The 23042-nt window shown below is 38.4% G+C and overlaps 1 protein-coding gene across 10 annotated transcripts in view; it reads left to right on the forward strand.

The window, feature by feature from the left end:
* The window catches only part of MAP4K3 (mitogen-activated protein kinase kinase kinase kinase 3), an 85720-nt gene that overhangs the window by 37787 nt on the left and 24891 nt on the right, over positions 1-23042 (forward strand). For 9 of the 10 annotated variants that reach the window (XR_774038.1, XR_774040.1, XR_774039.1 and 6 more), the window contains 9 exons: positions 7-82; positions 919-977; positions 11622-11683; positions 12886-12924; positions 13224-13277; positions 16939-16981; positions 18010-18172; positions 19036-19145; positions 20980-21021. Coding sequence is in view for 7 of the 10 variants with exons in the window: in XM_010562425.1 (XP_010560727.1) it covers positions 7-82; positions 919-977; positions 11622-11683; positions 12886-12924; positions 13224-13277; positions 16939-16981; positions 18010-18172; positions 19036-19145; positions 20980-21021 (648 nt within the window). In the remaining 3 variants the exon portion in view is untranslated. The remainder of the gene's footprint in view (positions 1-6; positions 83-918; positions 978-11621; positions 11684-12885; positions 12925-13223; positions 13278-16938; positions 16982-18009; positions 18173-19035; positions 19146-20979; positions 21022-23042) is intronic. The other variant, XM_010562427.1, reaches the window with a different exon arrangement.

Raw genomic sequence — 23042 nt, forward strand, 5'->3', positions numbered from 1 at the left:
TTCTAGCCTCTTGTAGTGCCTCATAGAATTCATTCGACAAGTAGAAACGTGAGAGAAGAAAAGACACGCTCTGAAATAAACTGTAAGCATGTGTAAAGTGACAACGTGAAATATTCTTAAAATAATCATTGATGTTAACTTATTTCAACTTGTATTCTGGGTATCTGACCTATATAGAAACATTTTTAGTGATATATAGGAAAATAAAAACTTATGCTGTTTTACTTACAGGTATAGGTTCCAATGACAGAGGAATGTTTTTCTTCCTTAATTTAGTATCTTGTTGTAGGTTTTCCGTTTCAGTTGAAACATTCATGCAGAAATTGAGAAAGAAGGAGGTTGATCACTGGCCATTTAAGAGCAGACTCTATCCCCCAAATTGTAGTCATTCTTTTGCTTGAATTGAATCAAGGCGATACTTGGAGCTTTAGTTGTCTTTTCTTAAGCTAAAATTGAGGGAAGGAGTGTTAAAGAGTATCTGCCAAAGAGCTGTCCTAGAAGATGTGATTAGCTCTCTCCAAATTTCATTCAAGGCTCTTTAGTGCTAGTGAATCTCCCAGAAGAACAGATCCAAAAGTGAATTGACACAATGGATATGTTTTTTCTACAAATTACAGCTGTATTGCTTCTCTAAAGAGGGCACTTCACTGCCCTATTTGCTGAATGGTTTTCCTGATCTTTCTAATGAGCAGGTGGGGCAAATGGTGATTGTGCTGCCTTTGTGATAGAAGAGTACTTTCTGTGCCAATTAGTTTCTAGCCAGCACAAGTTCAGTATGTCCATGTGTCAGAAGTTTCTATTGGTGGGGATATGATTGACTCATTAAACTGGATTTTTCTTTTTTTGTTGGCCTTTAGAGCCGAATTTTGTCTAGTTACAGCCCAGCTTAAATTCTTGTTTTCCTTGTCTCCTCTTTAGTTGGTCAAGTAAAATTTGATCCACCCTTGAGGAAAGAGACAGAGCCACATCATGAATTCGTGAGTAACAAGCAGCATGGGCTATGCTTTGCACATTATTCCCCGCAAATACCTGTGGATGAGGAGAGATCCAAGATGCGTAGCATGCTTCCTTAGCTCTACTAAACTTGGTAGTGATTTTTCTGACAAGTCATAACATATTGGTCCTAAATTTTTTGATGCCGTTACACTATGCAGCAAGACCCCTTATTTGTGGGCTCTGCCAGGTGTGATGTATGAGCTAAGCAACAGCCCTTTGTCTTGTGAGTTTCCTCTATCCTTTCTACCTCATTGCCAAATATATCATTCCCTTTATTTGTTGAGCTGGTTTTTTAATTGTGGAGTTGTTGTGCTTACTCAAATGTTTCCCCTGTGCTTGTATTGATGATGATTGATAATGGAAATAATAAAATTGAGAGCCTGGGAAAGAGGTATGATGCATTTTAAAAAATTGGATTTTTGTGGGGTGGTTGTTTTCCCACAGAAACAATCTTTCTGTGGCCCTGCATCACACCTGAGCCACGCTGAGTCTGGCAGTTGATGTATTGTGTAAAGGTGTATTGCCAATGTTTTCTTCATATGGATCCATCAGTACAAGGGGTATGAGAACTCAAGCAGTGAGGGAAAAGGTGTCTGTGCTGTCTCACACACAATTGCAGTAGCTTCCTCTCTTCTATGGAGACTGTTGCTTTCCACATTTGTGCACTTGAGCAGTTTCTTCACATTCCTTGATAAAAAAGACATTCCTTTTCTTCCTTACTGCAGACTTCTGTGTTCCCTTTGTTTTTCTAAGGCAGGTGTTAAGGTGGAGAAGTTGGCTGAGTACATACATGGGAGGGCCATTGGCTTTGGTCTGAGTTGGTTTTCGGGAGGGTGTCTACCTAGGAATGTACTTCCTCTTCTATAGTCTACAAACCACATGTGAGTGGGATTTCTGGTGTAGATTTCCCTGTATTACTCTGTAGTTGTACCAAAATCTCCTTCCTGGTGCCTTGTCTTTTGGTAGTGGGTCAGCTGGCTCTGGGTGTATGAGGTTATATATAATCTTGCTCTTTCTCACCAACTGGCTGGACAGGTAGTCTGCAGGTTCTGGTGGCTGTTTGAGATGGAGGAGAATAGCTTACCAAATCACATGCAGGACTTAGGCAATTGTTCCAGATATGTTATTTAGACCTTGACATAACTGCATAACAACATCATTGAGGAGCCCTAGTCATACAAGTGTTTATAAATATGGTAATGAAGTCAATGTTTCTACCATAAACTCATTAGTTAAAATGATTTTTTAACTGATTCCAAGTTACCCTGGCTTTGCTTCCCTGTTGCATGGTCTGGATTATAAAGAAAATATAATGCTTTTGCTCCTTAAGAATTTTATTTATTTATACACACACAGAATCGTAATTGCAGAAAGATGTTAATGGAGAAGCTGAAGTTTTAAAAATACTTTTTCCACTTCTTTCTTGGTTTATCAGTCACTGACTGTACAAACCAGTTAGTGGACAACTTCACGGGGCAGAGAGGTGTTTTCACTGCACCTTAGGAAACCGAGTTGCTAATCTGGGGAGAGAGATCTTCTGCAGGGATTAAAGCACAACTCTTGAGAGCACTTCTTTGGCCGATGTTGTTGGAAGGGAGGAATGGAGCCTTTTCATACCTTGTGCGATAGCAATCAGGACCTTTGCACTTTGGCGTCTCAGAAGCTCTTGCTGCTCCGGAAGGGACTTGAATGATCCAGATCAATTCTGCTGATAAGGAAATCTCTTAGTATTTTCTATTCCTGTCAGAGTTTGCATATTTGAAACCTGTCCAAAGAACTTGCCTCATCTCTCTGTCTGTAAGGAATATCTATAACTGCTTGTTTGGATCTTTCTGAAGAGGGAAATTAACTGCTCCACTGCCCATATCAGAATGAAGCGTGCAGACCTCATACATCCTTTTCGGATAAAACAGAGTTGTGATTTTGAAAATTATTATGTTGGGTCTAGAGACCTGTCGTGGTTTCAGCCCAGCCGGTAACAAAGGACCACGCGGCCGCTCGCTCACTCCTCCCGCCCCCCTCCGGTGGGATAGGGGGGAAGACGGAGGAGAGGAAAAAAAAAAAAAAAAACCAAACCTGGAACCTCGAGGGTTGAGATAAAGGCAGTTTACTGGAACAACACAAAGAAATTGCAACAACAACAACGGTACTAATGAAAGAGTATACAAAAAGAGCGATGCACAGTGCAACTGCTCACCACCCGGGACCTGACGCTCTGCCACTTCCCCCACCGACAAGAAGAGCACACCCCCCGGCCCGCTCCCCCTTTATATACTGAGCATGATGTCACATGGTATGGAATAGCTCCTTGGCCAGTTCAGGTCAGCTGCCCCGGCTATGCCCCCCACCTCCCAGGTTCCTGTAAAAAAAAAAATTAACTCTATCCCAGCTGAACCCAGGACAAGACCAAAGAAAAAACATATTTTGTCATTAGATATAGAATCAGTGGACAATTTGAATTGGCATGTCAAAAGCAAATGAGATCTATTCAAAGAATGGATGCTTTAGCAAAGAGCCTTAGCACAAAGCAGGATGAGGGAGAAGTTTGTAACAATCTACACGCTATGGGAGAGAAAGTCTTTTAAATGTAAACGGGAGCAAGAGATGCCTGTCTCTTCCTCTAGCGGTAACAATGCATTAAAGCAGTTCTTCTGATCCTTTTGCTTCTGTCTCACTAAAGCATGCTTAAATTTTGTGCTTATTTACTTACGGGTATGAGTGCACAAGCCAAAGGACTGGACCACTGCAGCATGACGAGTTATTGTCAGTGGTGCACTGAGAGATTGAGCTGGTACATACTTACCTCTTACTGAGGCAGTTTGTCGCTCATCACCACAGCTCAGGTGATGAACAAAAGTTCATTATTTTGGTGTGATTTGGTAGTGTTTGGTAATGTGACCATAGCCTTAGCTGTGTTTTAGCCCTATCCCCGGAACTGTCTTAACATGGTTTGAGTTTCAACTAACAACTTTTTTTAGCAAGAAAATTTCCCTTTATGTGTATCTGGCTTTCAGTCGCAATGTAAGTAACTTGAGTTTCTTGGTCTCTATCTAATGAACAGCCTGACAGTAGCGATTTTTTGGACAATTCAGAAGAAATATACTACACTGCAAGATCTAACCTGGTATTTTTCATCTTATGCCTTTCTTTGTCAGTGTTAGTTTTGTCTTTGTTTTCCTTTTTCAAAGCTCATGTTTTGTCCTGTTGTTGTACTGGTGTTTTCATCTGTGTAAAAGCCATTCAATACAAGAATTAGTCTATATGTGTGCTTCTGTGATGTAGGAAGGAATGCTTAGTATGTACAGTATTGAAAGTATTTAACCCGTATTTGTGTTTAGTTGAATCACTTTTATAGAAGGGGCTCAGTATTATGCACTCATTCTAATTTGTTTATTTAACTGCCTTACAATGCATAACTTGTTAATTTTTTGGAGGATGATTAGAAATAGAAGAGGCATTCTCTTCATATTTTTGTCTGGTAGTTCCTTTAAGTAGGCCCATGAAAGATGACGAAATTATGTAAATGTAAGTCTCTGAATTCTCCAGATGGTAATTATGTTACAGAATGAATATACACTTAATACAAATAACAAAGTGGTGTCACAAGTGTTTTCAATGGCATTTGGCATTGTTTATAGTCTGATACTTTTCCCAAATTTTCTCTTAACTGCACTGCTAAAATATTTGGTTGTTAGCATTGCAGCGTAGAAATTACTCTAGAAAGTGAGTTTTCTTATTTCTCTGCTCTTTAGGCACTATGCAGTTAGAAAAGTAATGCTTTTAAATCTTGGACATCTTCATGTACTGTTGAAAAAAAAATGAAGCAACATTCTCTACTAGATGAAGAGCATTATTCTGCTAACTTTCTTTGATTTGTGAGATGTTTAATATAAGTGCACTGAGGGGAAAATGGAAAACTGGGGTATTTGGGAATGTCTTGTTTTGGTTTTTATGTGATTTTTTTTGGTTTGGATTTTTTGTTTGTTTTAGCATCAGTTGGTTTGGTGTGACTTGAACCTGCCAATACCATAGTTACTGAGAACTTAGACTGTCTTCCCCATTCTTGGAAGGAACTGCCTGTATTGCTTGATTATAAAAATGTTTCACAAATTTTTTTGAGATCAGTAGCTTAGATTTCTCTGTATGCTGAGAACATCTCCATCCTGCGCAATTGCTCTGGTTTTGGTTTGGTTTGCTTTTGGTTTCATCTTTTCAGTTTAACACTCTTTAAAATCTGTCTTTTTCAGGTTACGTTCAGTGTTGTCGCATATCTTGCTAGCCTAGTATCTGTGGGTCTAAGAGATGAATAAGCACATGTCTCCTAACTGGACTGTCCTTTCCCATCCTTCTTTTGCCCCATGCTGTTCAATACACTCTTTAAAAATGATTACTATGATAAAGCTTATAAAGTGCTATTGGTGTCACAATCATGAGAGGGTTTTTTAAGTCAATCAACAGCACTTTCTGTGTTTCACCGCTTTCTTCACAACCTCCTGTGCTCATTGTGAATGATAGAGGAGAATTCTGATTTGGTGGTAATGCTTTGCCCATTTGTGAGATTTTTCCAGTAAGACCTAATCTTTCTGGAAATTAGAAGAAATATTTAGTAGTTAGTTCATTCTTCAGCTGTGTGCTGGGACATACTAATCGGACTTTCTCTCTCTGTCTCTTGCCTTCCCCCACTCTGCCCTTCTTTTTTGACAATATTGGCTTCAGATACGTTTAGTGAGAAAAATACCTTATGAGCAAGAACTCTTCTGCAGAGCTATGCATCTCTAAGATCCTACAAAAAAAAAAAAACCACCCCCAAACCGCCAAAAACCAAACCCCATAAATTGGGGTGTATTTTGGGCAGCGTGAGTCATAGAAGGTATACAGTTGATTGAGGTTGAAAACAAATTTGGGGAGTGAGAGTATTTTTACCTATCACCTAGCATTTTGCACACCTGGATGGATCATATCCATATGTGTATGCAGTCACCATGTGCATTATCTGTTAAAAATTTGACACCTACGATGTGGTTACCGTTAAAAATCATTGCTTTCCTTTCCCTCTTCCCCCTCTCTCTGCCTCTGTATTCCTGCAACAGCTACCTGGATCTGCCAGAAGAATGGAAAAATTCAGTACAGGTCTCGTTTGCAGGGAAAATTCAGTGTCCAAACCCCAATATCCCTTCATGCAAATGGCAGATAGACAAGGACAAGATAGTACTTCTCTTTGATCTTCTACAGATATACGCCTTTGATTCATACCTAAATAAGTTACAATATTTTGCGCTAGGTGCAAGGCTCTTCTCTTTAGTCAGGGTAGATCCCTTTTACTTTTTCAGCAACTAGACAGCAAGGTTTTTGGGAACTTACTTGGGTACCTTCTATCGTTTGATTTTCTTGCACATGCTCCTTGTTGTCATTTCAAGTGCCTCGTGTTCCTATTCTGGTCGTTGCACTGTGTTTTGGCAGCTGTTTTCTGATATCTCAGGTTCCAACCTACATTTATTTTCAGTTGTTATGAACTTAGCGTTCATTTTAGACTTCTTTAGCAAAGAATTCAGCAAGAGGTTTGCAGTTACCATGCAGTCTGCACTGTTGTATTTGCCAGATGCATCTATATATTTGGTCCTATTTAAATAACTTGGTCATGGTTGGGTTTTGTTTTGGCTTATAAATATATTCTGTGTTTACCAAAATCTATTACAAATTATTAATAATTTTAGGAATGCAATGTTTCAGCATGGCTATTCTATGTTAGTTAATTACTTGTGGCAGAAAAACTAGAATATTGGTAGGGAAAGATTGAATTCAAGAGATCAACATAGATAATGGAGAACTTCGCCCAGAAGCCTTTTTCTTTGTAGACATGCATACGTGTCCTTTTCCTTTGTTACAAGCCATGAAGACTCCTATCTTACTTACTTGCAATATCTTTTTAGAGTTAGTTAGCTATTAATGCTGAATTTCAGAGAGAGTCGACATAATTTGTTCAGTTTTAGGTGATGAAATGATACGTGGTCCTTAAGATCAGAAGAATATAAGTGGAAATGGGGGGAAAAGTGCCTAAAGGTTTGGGATGTGGGTTTTGCTTTCTTTTTCTTCCCAGTATGTTTTGGGTATTTTCTGCCTCAGCAAAAGTAGTTGAGAAAATGAGATGCTAGCAACTTTATTGGTAGGAGGGAGTTTAAAAATGCTGTGTACGATTGCCTGTTGTGTCGAAGCCTTGCTGTAGCTAGCTAGGGTAGTGATGTTCCATTATATGGGTATGAAATAGTGCTGTTTGTACCAAGTGGACACTCATAGACAAAATGCATAAAGAACTGAAATACAGTGGAAGAGGCAGGTGAACAGTGGTTGTGTAGCAGTAATGCACAGTAAAACCTCAGTCAGTTGTCAGGGAAAATTATATTTAGCATGTTTAAGAAAATATACATATAACTTGGTATTTCTGATGTGCTAAGCTATCCAAAGAAATTCAAGAATGCACTTTTTAATGAAATAAAGGCATTAAAAGTATAGCATATGCTTTAGGTAATATTAGGCTCTTTTTAAAATTAACATCCTCTGTTATGAAGCAATGTGGTAGGAATTGCCTGATGATTTTACTGACAAATGTGTATGTGCAGCCTTGTTTGATATGTTAGTAGTCCAGAGGTGACTTGTGGTCTTTGAAATTCAGAGTTACTTCCCCAGCACTTTGCGAAATGACAAAATTAAGACTTTAAATCCAAATGATCTTGTTTCTCACTAGATTTCAGGAACAGCAAATGTAGGAAGTAACTGTGAATTGCTGGTTCACTGTATACATTCAGTTTTGTTTTTTGAAGGATTGAACACCTAAAAATAGTTTCCCAGTACAGCTCAGCCCTACAGAACAAATTAGGAACATAAGACTGTGAAAGTTACAGTAACAATTAATCAGTCATGAAATTCTGCAGAAAATAAATAGCAGTTCTTGAAATTTAAACAGCTGAAGGTATTGTACATTTGATCATTCCTGCAGAATTTGTTTCATAGCATGGCCTTACCACCAAATTTGTCTTTGCTTTGAGGAAATCTTTATACTGTTTTTAGTCATTGATTATTTAGCACATGTGATTTATCTGAAGGTGAGATTTGTCTTTCTGCATGACTTCTTAATTTAATATTATCCAGGCTGTTGAGAAGAACTGATAGCTATTCCCTGTATTACCTTTTTTCCAAAGCGATCATTGCCAGCAAATAGCACTCTGTTTTGTGCACGGTTGTGGTGGTTCAGGAATGGATTGTTGGTAACCTGAGGCTGAGTGCAGAATAATCTGGGGTTGCATCTTTAATTCAACACCAAGATCATTGACCTCTTCTTATTCCTACTGGCTGTAGATCTCAAGATTCTCTTGGAAAATATCTGTCTAGTCACTCAGATTTATTCTGTGTTAATGTTGCCTGATCTAAAAAGAATTTTAATTAACTAATCGGCATTGTATGTATGTTAAATGAAAATACTAATGTAGGTTCATAAAGTTGTTGGGTTACTTTAGGGATGCAGGAGAGGTAGCAGCTTTTATTAAGCGAATTGTTGCATTATTTAGTAATTAATGTTAATCAGTTCTTCCCAGTGGGAATCCATATACTGATAAGATTTCTGTTTTGTTAAAAAATACCTTTATGTTTGGCTTTAAAAAAATCTGGTTATAGTGGTTGTTCTGATAAAGCGTAACAGCTCACAGGAGGCTTTACAGGATACATGCAATATTTACTGATGATTTTGTATCAAATATGTAGCTAGAAGGTTTATATAACTTCTGGATATATTTGGCATAGACGGTACAAGAAAAAATGTATTGCACTTTTTAAAAGCTCTCTAGCACTCAGTATTTATCTGTCAAGATTATAAAAGAATGGATTTCCCTAGCAATGGATTACTTCAACCCACATTTGGAGTGAAAACCAGCAATACTTAAAGGGCTTAGAAGAACACTAACAAGCTAGTTAAGGCAAAAAAAAATACGGATCCAATTAGAATCATAGTCAAATAAATGCTAATTAGCAGCACAATACTAAACTGAATCAAAGCAAAGCTTTTGTCCTTTTAAAGCATTCAAACATAAGTAATTCTGGCAGATGTCATTTTTCCTAAAGAAAATGCCAGTAAGGCTTTAAAAGCCTGATGACAGATGAAGGCTCCTTATGTGTTAGGGGGGTTTGCTTATTTTCTTTTACCAATTTTCCTGTCATTGCTGTACAATATATATAGCCGTACATTGCACAGTGTGTAAATTAAAATGGACAGATGTTTTGGCTCTGCCCAGCATAAGATCTTCGTTTCCCGCTTTTGAGTAATATGATTTTGCAACATGCAGACAAAACGCTTGTCACTTCAAGGTGAAAATCTCAGTTTTCATTATACTGATCTGGGGTTATTTTTCTCAACAGCCTCCCAGTCTTTGTTCTGGCATCTTCTTACATAGACTCACACAACCTGTTTAACCTCCTAGTTTGTGAGTCTGGTGACATCTTATGTTTCCAGTCTTGTTATTTTCTGCTCTAGAGTCTGAATCTTCAAAACACCTGTGCTTACATGTGGAAGTTTTTGAGATTGCATAGAAATAGTATAAGTACTCACAGTAAAGCAAGTTTAATCTGTGTTTCTTTGTGGTGGATTCGAGTGCATCAACTGGTGGTGAGGACCAGCAGAAGGGAATTGCCTGGATAAGGTGACAGATATTGGGAGTGATGAAGAGACTGAAATTGCCGAGGGCCTAGGATGGCCTTTCTTGAGGGAAGGAGAAGGAGTCGGAGGAGTTGAGATTGGGGCATAGGAGGAGGATGAAACTGTGAAGAAGGAAGATAAGGATAGCAGAAGGGATCAAAGATACCCACAACTGAGGCCTGACCCCTTCCACCTGCTACCTTGCTGACCCTGGGACACATTCCTGGAGGGAAACAAGCCTTCCGTCCTGCTGGCACAGCCACTTATGAGCCCTTCTTTCCTGTCGCCTAACTTTCTAGCTCCACTGAAAGATGTCTAGGTGGAAAGTCAGGTGGCCCTTGTGAGTCAGTTCCATAGAAGTGGATGGGATTTGGTGGTTTGGGGGTTTCTTAGTTTAATTCTAGAAGGAAGATGTGTAACAAATAAGTTTGGTACGAAGATTGAAAAGTCAGTCTCTCTGTGGTTCAGTAAATGCCAGCATCAGGCTTGCCTCTGCATTTTTAATCAACCCTCTGATCTATGTGTTCTTTCATATCAAGTAATTATCAGTTACATACTGTTTTTTCCACAGTATCTCACTTGTTTGGGGAAAATATGGAGAGTCACTGAAGCAATCAAAAGCTACTGACAGCTGTGGTAGAAACACCCATGTGGAAACTACTGCTTAGCTTTACAGAGCAGAACTGAGGGTGCAGTAGACAACCTGGAACTCCTCGCTGAGCAGAAAACAATACGCATAGCTTTGTATTAAAGTGATTGCCCTTCAGTCTGGAACTGAAAGCTGCAGTGGCTTCTGCTTTGTTAGCTTGGAGTACTGGCAAATCTAGTGTGAGACTTTTCCTCTGATTTTCAAAAATACCCTTTTGAGAGGTCAGCCCCATGAGGAGTTGTCTAATCCAAGCTTATTGCTCTTATAGCTTGAATATCTGGGCATCTTTCTGAAGGATGGCATGCTTCTGATATGAGTTGCAGCTGAAAGGCCTGTTTGACAGAATATGTTGGGAGACCTTTAAAATGTTTCCTGGAAAGGAGCAATGTAGCTCCATTTATCATTACCTTAAGTGATCCATAACTCATTTCTCCTGGTGAATACACTCAGCATTTTGGGAGCAAATTTATGTTCAGATTTTTCCTGTTGTGATCTACCTGAATTAAAAAATACCCTGTAATTATAGCAGTATCCTCCTGGCAGATGCAGATTTGATGGTGTTTCAACGTGGTCCCTGTATTGCCATTAATGCATTAAATTTGTATGTCATACAGTGTCTGTTGAATAATAGTGTTGGAGGCCTGTTGCCACTTCTTTTTCTAAGTAGCCCATGCTCCATGATTGCTTGACTTTGCTGTTAATACTGTATTTTTTGATACAAAAGGTGATCTTAAAGTGTACATGAGAACATACGTAGTTATCCTTAAAACAGTATTGCTATAACCAGAGCTATAAAAACACTTTAACTGTCCTCTTGGCTTATTTCTTTAACATCCCCATGTGCTAGAGGCATTTCAGGCTCCCTGCCAGAGCTACTCTCCATCTGAAATGAATACTACAATGTGCCAGTGAGGGATGCTGGGTTCTGTATGGGGTCTGGCAGATCACAAAGTCCTTTTTTTTTTTTTTTTTTCTTTTTCTTTTCTTTTTTTTGGATTATATTATTTTTTTTGTTTTGTTCCCTTTTCTGCAGCTGACTTGAGCAAAGCATGTGTGTGTCCAAGGAAGGGGCTAAGGTCAGAGTTTTAAAAGGAATTAGAGATGTAGCAAACTGTCAGAGAGGAGATTTTGGGGTGTGATGGGCCTGAGAGTGGTGTGAGGAGTCAGGAAGGGCAGAGGAATGAGCTCGTTTGGTAGTTCAGGTGTGGCAGGGGGGATAACAGCAGAACGATACAGGGTATGTGTTTGATGCTTCCCTGTACATCTTAACGATCTGTTCTCTTGTATTTGTAGGATCTACAGCTAGAAGAATATGGTCATGGTCCTCAGTGTGGCTACTTCTTGGGTGCAAATAAGTGAGTAAGCAGCAGCGTTTTCTGTCTTTAATTAATTCAAGACTTTTAATATAAAAATCACAAATTAGCCGAAATGGATGTAGTAAAATGTCAAGCTTGCTTATATCAGCTACAATTCCAAAATTACTCTTTATTGCTAAAATAATAGTAATTTCAATGACACAGAATTACAGCACTTTTCAGTATTTGAGGCTGTGTTGACCATATTGTCTTTATGGTGCTGTAAGCCTCCTTTTAAGAGCCATTATATTGGTCTGCTTGTTAATAAAATGTTGTGCATGATAGGTCCCACAGAGCACAATTTTACCCCATCTAGGAACTACCAGTACTGCTCTTTGACATTGCTTTATGTCCTTCTTCGTGTTGTAGGGCACTAGGAACATTCAATTATGGATGCTTTAAAAAATAAAACTTACCCGTCTCAGCAAAGTCTTTAACTTCATGTTCATACATTTAATAATTTTGTTATATTAATCATATGAAATAGTTTTCCATGTAATTCTTCCTTTCCACCCAATTTCCTAATTACATTTATGCATGTCAGAATTGGGATGCCTAGCTTTGCTTTGCTAAATTAAATGGTATTAAAAAAAATGCAGAAAATCTAAGCATAGAACATGATATCTTTCACGCAATCTTTTACTTGGGGCAAATACAAATACTGATATCTTCTGAAATCCTGTTGGTTTTATCCCTGTGTTTTGCCTGCTATTCCTCCCTGTCTGTGTTTTCAGACAAAGACACAAAAATGAAGAAATTCAGAATGTTACAAAAATTAACTAGGGTAGAATGAATTTATTCCAACAATAGTTTAATCCTCTTGTCAGTCTGATTTTTATTTTTTATAATTATGATTTTCTTGGGTAGTGTGGATTTGCTTTAAATTGGATCAAGCTAAGACAGTCCTTGTTTTACAGTGCCAGGACCAAGGGCCACTGCACTTAATAGCACTACATTAATAAATGCATATGAAAGTGTGTTGTGTAAAAATAAATAATAAAAAAATAAAATATATATATATATAAAAAATGCAGCTATGTTCATTTGTATGTGGATGTTCGATGTATGTTCTGAAAGCCAGCTAAAACAACATGCTTTGGATTAATTACTGATAGAATCATAGGAGCATTTGCCCTGGCTTTTGATAACTAAGTTTGTGTGCCACAATTAAACTGTGTTCTTATTCTTATTTAATGCTGAAGGAGTCTCTTAAAATCAGTTGAAGAAGAACTGCATCAGCGGTAATTTTATTCTTTTTTTTGTTTTCCCCCCTCTTAAGTGTTTCAAAGTCATTTGTGCGTTGATTTCTTATGTCTGTCACAACTAGTTGTTGTTTGTACCCGTACTTGCTGAGAGGATATGGGAGAGGCTTAGTTGTCTGGATTGCAGCTGTGCTTTAGAGAAGAAGAATAATGATAAAAAGCTAAAAGACAGTAAATTTCTGTTAGAGAGCCCTTGAGCTGAGATTTTTTTTTTTTCACATAGCCAAGGTAATTTTAATACAACTCACTCAGCCGTAGTACCTTGTTCATTTTCTTAGGGGTCATGTGGCACATTTAGAAGATGATGACGATGCAGACGATGATGCTAAACAGTAAGTAAAAAAATAAATATATAGAAAAGCTGATTCTTGAATAGATGAAAAATTTTTTAAAAAGTTGAATCATGTTCTCTCCCTAGTAGTTCAGTATTATTCTTCTTCTATAGCATTTTTAAAGATAGGCATTTGATGTTGTTCCTAGATTCCATCACCAGAAGTTTTCTTATTGTGCTGATAAGCTTGTGATAAATTAGGGGAAAAAAAAATTTTGTTCCTTGCTTGATGCCGTTGTCCTTTTATCTTCTATTATTGAACAAAATCTTGGCATAGTTACTTTGAGCCAGTAATTTGTCTGACCCCAGTCTTGGTGTCTTCTTTAGAACTGATGAATGTATATTAAATAAAAGCTCATTAAAAATACATAAAATATGTACATAACTATCTTCTCTAGATGATTGAGTTTATTCTGTCCACATTCTTAGCTAGGAGGATACTTGTATGGGTACTTGATTTTGGAATAGAACTGGCTCCCTTACCACAGAGAGAGCAAGGTTAAGTGACTGCAAAAGCAGTATCAACAGGCATGTGTTAAATTAATTATGCTCATATTAAATTCCACTGATATAAGTATTCTTGGGCTCTTTTTGATTGACAGATGAGAACTGAAACAATTTAAAAATGCACAGCCAGTATGTGGAAATTTACATTCCTAAATAAAACTGATGTAAAGACCAAAAAGAAAGATGGCATTGAGACAGCATTCTTGTTTACTTACTGTTAATGGATAATTTTGAAAGCTGTTTCTTCATACCAGAAACCTGTAAAACGTGTTATCTATTGCTGGCATCTATATCTTTACAGAGAACCAAATCTCTCTCTCTCTTTTTTTTCTTGAGTTATTTTACTGTTGTTCTTTTATAACAAAGGCAGTGGTTTTTATCACTGTAATGAACATGAAGAACAGCCCCCTTCAAGAAGGGTAAAGCTACTGATAGTGTCTGATGTCGGCTAGGTGACAAGTACATTAAGCTTGCATTGTTTCATGATCAACTTCTCAAAACACAATTATGTTTGGTGTTTGACACAAGTGATATTTATAGAAGAAGAATTATTTTTAGTCAGTTTTTAGCAGGCTTTATTCCCTTGCTAATTCCTTAATAATGAAATATGAAGGATTTCTTAAGTGGTTGATTAAAGGCATGATTGATTACACAGTTCATCAATAATATGAAGCTCCTGTGTCTTGTCTTTGAGAGGAAGAGATTGATAATGCTACTCATTTATTTGCTTCCCTGCATTTGGACCAAGCTGAGAACCCACTTTGCTCATAGCTGGATAGACCTTGGTAATGGTAACTCGGGCTTCCTGGCCTGTAGGATGTAACAGTCCCCTATAACTCCATACGGTCAGCTCCACTCTCATGGCCTTCAGTGAAGATGTACTGGATATCTGCGCTGCTGCAAGCCAGCTCAGCTTGGTTCCTCCATCCATACTAATTTCTGGATGTTTTTTGTGTACCGCTCTGTGTCTGTTCATTTTTGCTTAATGTTTCTGCCACACACACCCCCCCCATTGCTCTGCAGCCAGTATCATCAAATTCAGTAATGTTCCAGGGGTTGGAACCCCTTGACTCCTGCTGTCTTGAAGTGCTTGCACTGATTTCTTTGTCCAGTGCTTTGAGATCCTTATTCCTTCCACAAGCTCCATCAGAACTTTTAGACAGCATTGGCTTCAGCTGCTTCTGTCGCTGTTGTATTTCTGTGGGTTTTCTTTTTCAGGTCAAGCAAGAAAGAACCTGATAGCTTCCAGAGAGGTTCCAGTTCATCTGACCCTAAGGACAGTCACCAGTGGCCTTCCAAGGAAGTCCTGGTGTTTTTTGCTTCTTTCCGTATTTCATCCTAGGTACTCTTGCTGTACAGAGAGGGCCTGACAATTTCCTGAAAGCACAGGAGTAGGCCTTGAATGCCTCAACCTTGGATCAGACAGATTCTGCATCTCTGCCTTTCCTCTTGGTATCTCCTTGAGCCCAGAGCTCTGCTGCAATATGTTGGTTCATCAGCTTGGTCTCAGATATTTTTCTCTGGAGCCCACTGAAGATTCAAGGCTTTTGTTTGATTTTATATTCTGTGAGATGGAGCTGCAATTGAAGAGCACATGTGACACCGGTCACTTCTCCCTTCGGATCCAGAACAAAATAATGAAGCGGCTGTATGCTGTCCAGTCCAAACTGATGCCACTGCATGACTCTGAAGCTGGGTGATTCATAGCAGCAGAGAATCCACACACTTCAGGGAACAATATAAAATTATCTCCATTTAATAATTTTTATTGTTTTGATATTTCTTTTTCTCATGTGCAGCAAAGCTGATGATGCTTGAACTTCCTGGTTATGGAAGCTGGGAATGCAGGAATTATTGGGGCACTGACCTGCGTGATCAGCAGTGACAAATTGCACATAAACCTTGCTGTTGAAACCAGGGCACACAGTCCCTTGTATAAACATCTGTCACATTTATGCCAAATCATTGGCTTTGTTTTTTACGTTTGGCTGCCCAGTAACACTGTGATGGCTGTCCGAGATGCAGGGAAGAATATGAAAGAAAATACAAATGAAGCTTGGACACACATGACTGAGGACTTAAGCTTGGTCCCATGTCATGAAGAGAAGATAATCTCCACCACCATAGCAGCTGAAGTGCACAACAGGGTAACCCATTCTTGGAAGTCCCCTTCCAGCTTCTCTGAAATAAAAGCAACTGATAATATGCCAGGACAGAAACTCCTGAAAAGAATGAAGCAAAGCAGACAAGTTGTTGATCTGTAAACAAGCAAATAGATATCTTACTACTTGAATATTTTCCCAAAACTTTGGAACATAATTTAAAAGTAAGGAAAATATTGTGCAAGAATGTCAAGTTTTCACAGCTGTATTCCTAATTTATTTAATGGAAATAATTTTCTGTTCCAAAAGATTAGGAAACAGGACAGTGTAAGAGTTTTTAGAAATATAAAAAATTTAGGAATTTAGGATTTATTTTTTTTAAATGCAGCATATTCTTTAAAACACAGAACCAGCAGAGGAAGAATGCTCCTGATGCTTCAGATTTCTTGTTTGATGCTGATATCTTGTACCGTTGAGCCAAGCCATTGAAGTGTTCTTGCGTTACAAAGTTGTCTTTCCCAAGATTTCTGTGAAAAAAAGAAACTCATGGAAAAAACCAAAACAACCCAGACAGTAGGCTAGCTGTCCATTGCAGATGGATTTTTGCTTTCATGTGTAAGGCTTTCTCAAGAAGTCAGCAGTAAATTTCTCAAGGGATGGTATTCATCAGTTTTCTTGTAACTCCCCTTTGCCCTGTATACCTACAGATGGCCCTTTAAAAAACACTCACTGATATCCTAAATCTTTTTCCTTTCAACAGAGTAAATATGAGGCCTGATCTGCATCTCCCTACTTTTTTCTGCACAAGTATGTGCCTCTTCAACAAATCAGATGGTGTCGCTTTGTGCTCTCTAGGGAGGATCTGTGGTATGCACAGCAATAACAAAATGTTTGAAAGTATTTGTGATGCAGTTATTTGGATGTAATAGTGCTGTTGACAAGTTAATGGTGTGTATTTGTATGGCATTTATAAAATTCTGTATTTTCTTGAACACTGCAATACAAGGTTCAAAGAGCTACACTGGATAACAATCTGTTTGCTTTTCTTTATAGTGCTACTATGAAACCTAAAGTGCCACCTCCTTTACCCCCAAAGGTAAGTGAGGGGGATTTTGTTGCCCAGAATAAAAGGGCACTTTAAATAAATAAATGAATGCAGAAGTGTCTAAATTAATATACTGATGATTCTCTTACTTGTGCCATGACTTGAAGACTTGAATCAAGTTTTAAGTCAAGGGTATATCCAGGGGGTTGACCTGTATGTTTGTAGCCTTTAATTGCAAATCTGCATGAAGTCTTGCACTGTAGGGTGTTTGTCAGTGTGAAAGTGCTGTTTCTGACTAATTGCACTTCTGATACTTCGGAAGGAATAAATTGGGTAGTTAAAAAAATTTAGTTCTGCAAGTCATTTTTAATAAAGAACTGCCGAATAAAGCATCTGCTTGCTAACTTTTGATGTCTGATTGCTCTTCAGAGGCATGCCTGGATCAGATTAGGTTTTGCATGCTGCCACTTGAAGAGTAAGTCAGTCTTTCCACACTGAAGTTATCTTAATATGAGCAAAAAGCAAAAGAAAAAAACCTCACTTTTTTTGTCTGACTGTCAGTTCCCCAGGCAAAAACTGCAGGTATGATTATTTACCCTCCTGCACTAACTATCTTTGCATAACTGAGAAGCATTTTACAAGCAGCATTTAGTGCAGCCACTGTCTCAACTACATTGCTCTATGTGGTTACATGCCCTGTTTGGGATTCTTTAAACAAAGTTCTGGCCATATCATTGAATGTTCCCTAGTTTCTACTTGAATGTCTGGTTTGGTTATCTGTAGTCATAAACAGTGACATTTTCACATGCCCGATAATTGTTTAATGCATGACTTGAATATAATGATTTTGAATTCATCCTTTGTTGATAACAAGGTTTTCCTTATTGCTATGCATTTCCTTCTAGTTTGTTTTTTGAAAGAAATTTGCATGGCAGAACAAGTTGCTTTACCAATTTACTTGTGAAAATTCCAGGATCCAAATACTGCACGTGTTTTGGGTTTTTTCCCTCATTGAGAAGTAGCATGGATGCTTTGAATCTTTTTTCATTATGTTTTTATTATTGCTGTGTCTTTTTCAGCCTAAATCCATCTTTATCCCCCAAGAAACACATCCTTCTGAAAATGATAATCAAGGGACAATCAAGAGATGCCCAACATCAGAGAGTCCAGCAAAATCTGCATCTCAGGTTCCACCCAGACCGCCACCTCCTCGGTTACCTCCACAGAAATCTAATGCTTTAGGTAATAAAAGTGACACCAAGAAGTATACAAATATTTCTTAAATAATCTAATGTGATTTTATTTCTACATCCTCACCTATGCGCACATTAAAATGTACTGTGGTAATTTTTCTTTGGTGGGCAAGTAACAAAGTGCGTGAAAGCCAAAATGCACGAAGAAAGCATGCTTAGACTCTTAAGAGAGTCAAATGTACCTTCTAGGAAAGTCACTGACATGATTCCTACTGATGCCATTGGTGACAGTTGCTTTTCGAAGCAGCAGGCCTATAATGTAGTGTATCAGGATTGTCACAGGGTATAAAAAAGTTTTCCTGTATATAGGTTTCAGATTCTGGCCCTGTGTGTCAAATGTTGTTGTTATTTGATGCGTCAAGAATAGAGTTTTGCTTTCAAAGTTTGCCTTTATATGTAGTGAACTGAGTTGGGTGGTATAGCAGGTAACTGTGTATTTACTGTTTGCTCAGGCTGTTCCTTTTATGCTTTTGTTAAAGCCTCACGGTTTGAGAGTTGTCCTGGACTGGCTTGTTTTAAGCGAGCTTAATGTCTAACTCTTGATTGCTATCTTGCTAGGTCTGCCTTGCTACATATTTAGTACTGCAGTTGCAGATTTGACTGTAATGCTTAAGCATCCAGTGCTAAGAAGTGCCTCAAGGCTATTTATAAAGAATCGGTAATTGAAGCATTAGCTGTAGCGAAGTTTTTCTTTAGATGTGTTAAATACATTTTGCCTCATAACTGTGACTGCATCCCTTTCTATGCCCACATTAGATTTGTTATGTTTATTACCTTCAAATTTGTTTTTAGGCTAGACTACTCTTTGAGTTGAAGGTAGAAGAACACATTTCTAAATATGAATCTTTCTAGGTAATGGAGTCACTTCTGTACAATTAAATGGTGAAAGAGAGGGATCACCACATCAACAGAATGAAGCTAGAGACACTACTTTTTCAAGGAAAGAAAAGAAGGAAATACTGGTAGGTATTTAAGCTTCTAGGTGTTGTTTTAAAGTTGTCTCAACTGTTTAACATGCTCAATGAAGAGGAGCAGGCACGCTCTTTAGGAATTTTCCTGGGTGGCATCTTGTTTACTTTGACTTAAAGCACAGTTTTGCTAGATCCTATAGTTGTGATACAGTCTTAAGCTGAAGTTTGAGTCGGTATTTAATTTTCATTAGAAACTAACATAAATGTGGATATACAAGATTTACTTGCTTGTATTCACATGCTTGAGAGACGTAATGAGAACAAGATCCTGTGAGAGAGATGTAATGTGTTGAACTGAGCAATGACTATTTAAGCAAATGAGGAAATTAAGGAATGTGCTGCCACCTGATGGCTTGTTGGAGGATTTTGTTGGCCCTGGGAAAGGAGCTGAATCAGGGCTGTTCCCAAATGAGTCGTCCTCCTAGCCCAGATGTAGGCATATGGGATTTTTGGTGTTCGTGGGGGAAAAAAGGTGGAGGAATGTAGATTGAGGGTCCAGATATGCAAGCTGTTTGCCTGCTGGCCTCCAGAGCTCCGGGTTTCCAGGTCTAGCAGCTTGGGTTTAGTGTCAGACTTGAGCTATGTATACTTACGTGAAGTTGTTCTCATGGAGAGAATGCAGTTTTACACCACGTGTAATCAGATCCAGCTGTGAGCTGAGGAAAGGGAATATTCCTGCATCCCTTTCTCCTCTTCCAAGTGAGTTTTTCCATCAAAGCAGCAAATGGCTTCTAGAGTGGTTACTCTATTACTATGATGCAAAAGTGGGAATGTGAGATGGGAGAGAGTGGGACATCTGTAGTTAGATCAGATTAAATGTAACATGAAACTGCATTCTTTGGGGGCTTCTTCTAAGGATGAGGTTGGAAATGTCGCTCTTCTGAGAGGAGTGAAGAGGAAATAGAGTAGAAACATTGTGTGTGTTTTTGTTTTGTTTTAAGGAAGTGCCAGTAATACTGGCAGTACTTTAGAAACTATGATTTCCTGAACTGCTTTGAACTTGGCATTTGAAATTGTGTGTTTGAAGTTTCCTGTACTACCTGTGAAATACATTTCGTCGGAAGCATGTTTTACTGGGAGAAATTGATACTGATACTGATACAGGGAAGTGGGTCTAGGACCGATTGATAGAGTTTAACACTGCTTGTAATATTGAGCAATTGAGCAATTGCTGCAATATTGCTTAAACTTTGTAGTGCTGGGTATGACGTTCTTTCAGGCATCATTGTAATGTGGAAATGTTGCGCAATAAACTGTCCAATTGAATGCAGACGTTCAATGAGGAGATATTAGGGAATCATAGCAGAGGTTTTAATGAAAGAAAATTATACTGGCAATTTGTGGTGTGTGGTCACTAGAGACACGTAGTTAGCAAACTCGTGCAGAATTAATGGAAGCATCGGTTGGAAGGGAGGTCTCTAGCCTAACATCATGCTTAAAAATGGGACTGTAGCCAAAGCTTAGCCATGGCTTTCAGATCTAGTATATGAGGCGCTGGACACAGCAGAGTGTCCCAGTAGGTGCCTAGTCCCTTCCATTTAGCGTACTGTAGAAATATACAACACAACTCTATTGTCTTAAAAAAAAAGAAAACAAACTGCAGGGAGAGTTTTGTATCTATTTCTTATGTAGCTAGAAATATTGGCTTGTTATTTTCTCCTAATATAATTATGCTCAATTATTTATCAAGTGCTTTTAACAGCATTCAAAAAAGTTTTTTTTAGACTTGTATTTTGGTTATCCTACAGTGTGGGGAGAGAATATGCACGTTCATGCATATGTGTGCATGTGAGTGTAAACATACTTTTAAACTTTTATTTTCTAGAAACCAATTAGTAATGGCCTTCCTCCCACACCCAAAGTACACGTGAGTATTACTGAGTCATACAAATACATGTTGGAAGCAGGACAAGTCTTCTTACTAAAGCTGAGAGAGTACATTTTTTGAATGTTTGTAGTATTTATGGTTTTTTAAATATAAAAGCCAGTATGTCTTGGAAATGTTAAGCCACAGGTATGGTATTTCAGAAATTGCTCTTGATTTTGTGCTCTTGAAGTAAATTTTGGAAGGTTTTTTGTTTGCTTGCTTCATTAAAAAGTGAATGAGAGTCCTGTGACTGATGTCACAGAAGTACTTTCAGTGTACCGAAGGTACTTGCTGATCTGGGGAGCTAATGCCTCTCAGAAATTGCGGATACCTCAAAGTTTATACTATGCAGCTCTAAGTTTCAAAACTTCTGAAGATAGGATTCGTATATGCCTTAGGGCTGGAAATACTGTTAGATATCCATGTGCACCTTCATAACATAAAGCAAACTAGAATTTCATTGTAATACTTGCACAGACTTGTCACTGTGCTTTTAGCCAGCACTGTGATCTGATAGCCAGTCTTTCCTTGGCTGTTTGTTTCTGCCCTTACCGCTCTCCTCCTTGTGTGCTGGAGCATGCATTCATGTAATTGAGCTGTGCACCAAATAGGGGATTCATCTGACTTTTAAACTAACCTTTTTGCTGCACTACTCCTAAGCCAGATCAGTTTCTCTTCTTTAGATAAGAAGATAAAATTGCTACAAGGGTGTGTAAATGCAAATGATACTGGTTTTTGCTTCCTATCCATTTTAGAGAAGCAGGACAGGTTAAGGTAGATGTCATACTTCTGTTCCTTAGAACTGTAATCTCTTGCATAAATGCACAGGATTGTTTAAGCTCTGAGTTCTTGATATGTTTAGCATCGTTTATTGAGGTCAATCCTGTTCTAATAAACTAAACTTTAAACTAAACGCATGGCCTAGGAGTGCATACTTTAAACTAGCGGGTGACAGAAATTTGGAAGCACTCCTAGCATTCAAAAGACCTGAATCATCGTGGGGAGGGGAAAATAAGATAGGTTTGGTGACTGGAATGAGAAAAAGAGTAAAAAATAGAATAGCTCAAAATGAAGTCATACGTGTTGAACTTTTGCCACAAATTTCAGGGACAGGCCATCAGGGAATGACTGTGAGTTGCTAATATAATGAAGCTGTAACAAGAGACTGACTAAAATAGGAAAACTTCTGAAGCTGATCAAATGAGTCTTTGGATATTGGACTGTTCTTTGCATGTTCATGCATCTTTGTAGTGCACTAATTCTCTGGTTCTGCTGGTTCTTAGGTTAGAAAGTCTTTCCCCTCTCTTCCCTTATCACCCCCCACCTTTTATGTATAACAAACTTTCTAACCTTCCTGTTAATGGTTGAAGATCTGTTTGGCACTTCACATGTTCCTCTCTGCCTGCTGTCTCCAGTCACCAAATAATGAAAATTTGGGTAAGGAAGGGGTTTTTCTCCCAGGTCATTTGGATGACTGGACTTTTTACTTTTCTCTATTGTGGAGCATGTTTTGCATCCTAACATCACCTGGGAGCTTTCTTTAAGAAATACCCTGCTACAGCAAGTAAAACTTTGACAATATTTCAGTCTCTTATGTTCTTTTTCTGTGGGACATCATTGTTCTGATTCTTGTTTGTTAGGGGTTTTTTTGCTCTGTCGTTCTTAAGTATGCTGTCAAATGGTAAGAAGTGTTTTGTGTTCTCGCTGTCCTATAAAATAGTTAGATGGTCTGGGCCTCTGTTTAAAATGCATGGTTGCCTGTGACTCTAGAGATTTTGTTCAACTTTCTTAATAACCCAGTCTGGTAGTGTGTTTTTCCCTGTAGCACAGGGAGACCTGTTAGATCCTACCAGTGAGGGAATGCCTTGCCTGCTGAAATTCCCCTGAGACTTAAATGCCTCCATGGCAGCAGTGAGATCAAGCAGCCTTGCTTCAACCTTTTATTTCATGTTTGTGGGGGTTTTTTTCCCCCCACTAGCAACTCAGTTTAATAATTTGTCTGATTTTTCAGCTGTATCCTT

This window comes from Haliaeetus leucocephalus, unplaced genomic scaffold (assembly GCF_000737465.1).
Source record: "Haliaeetus leucocephalus isolate CR32 unplaced genomic scaffold, Haliaeetus_leucocephalus-4.0 Scaffold160, whole genome shotgun sequence".
In the NCBI taxonomy this organism is placed as follows: domain Eukaryota; kingdom Metazoa; phylum Chordata; class Aves; order Accipitriformes; family Accipitridae; genus Haliaeetus; species Haliaeetus leucocephalus.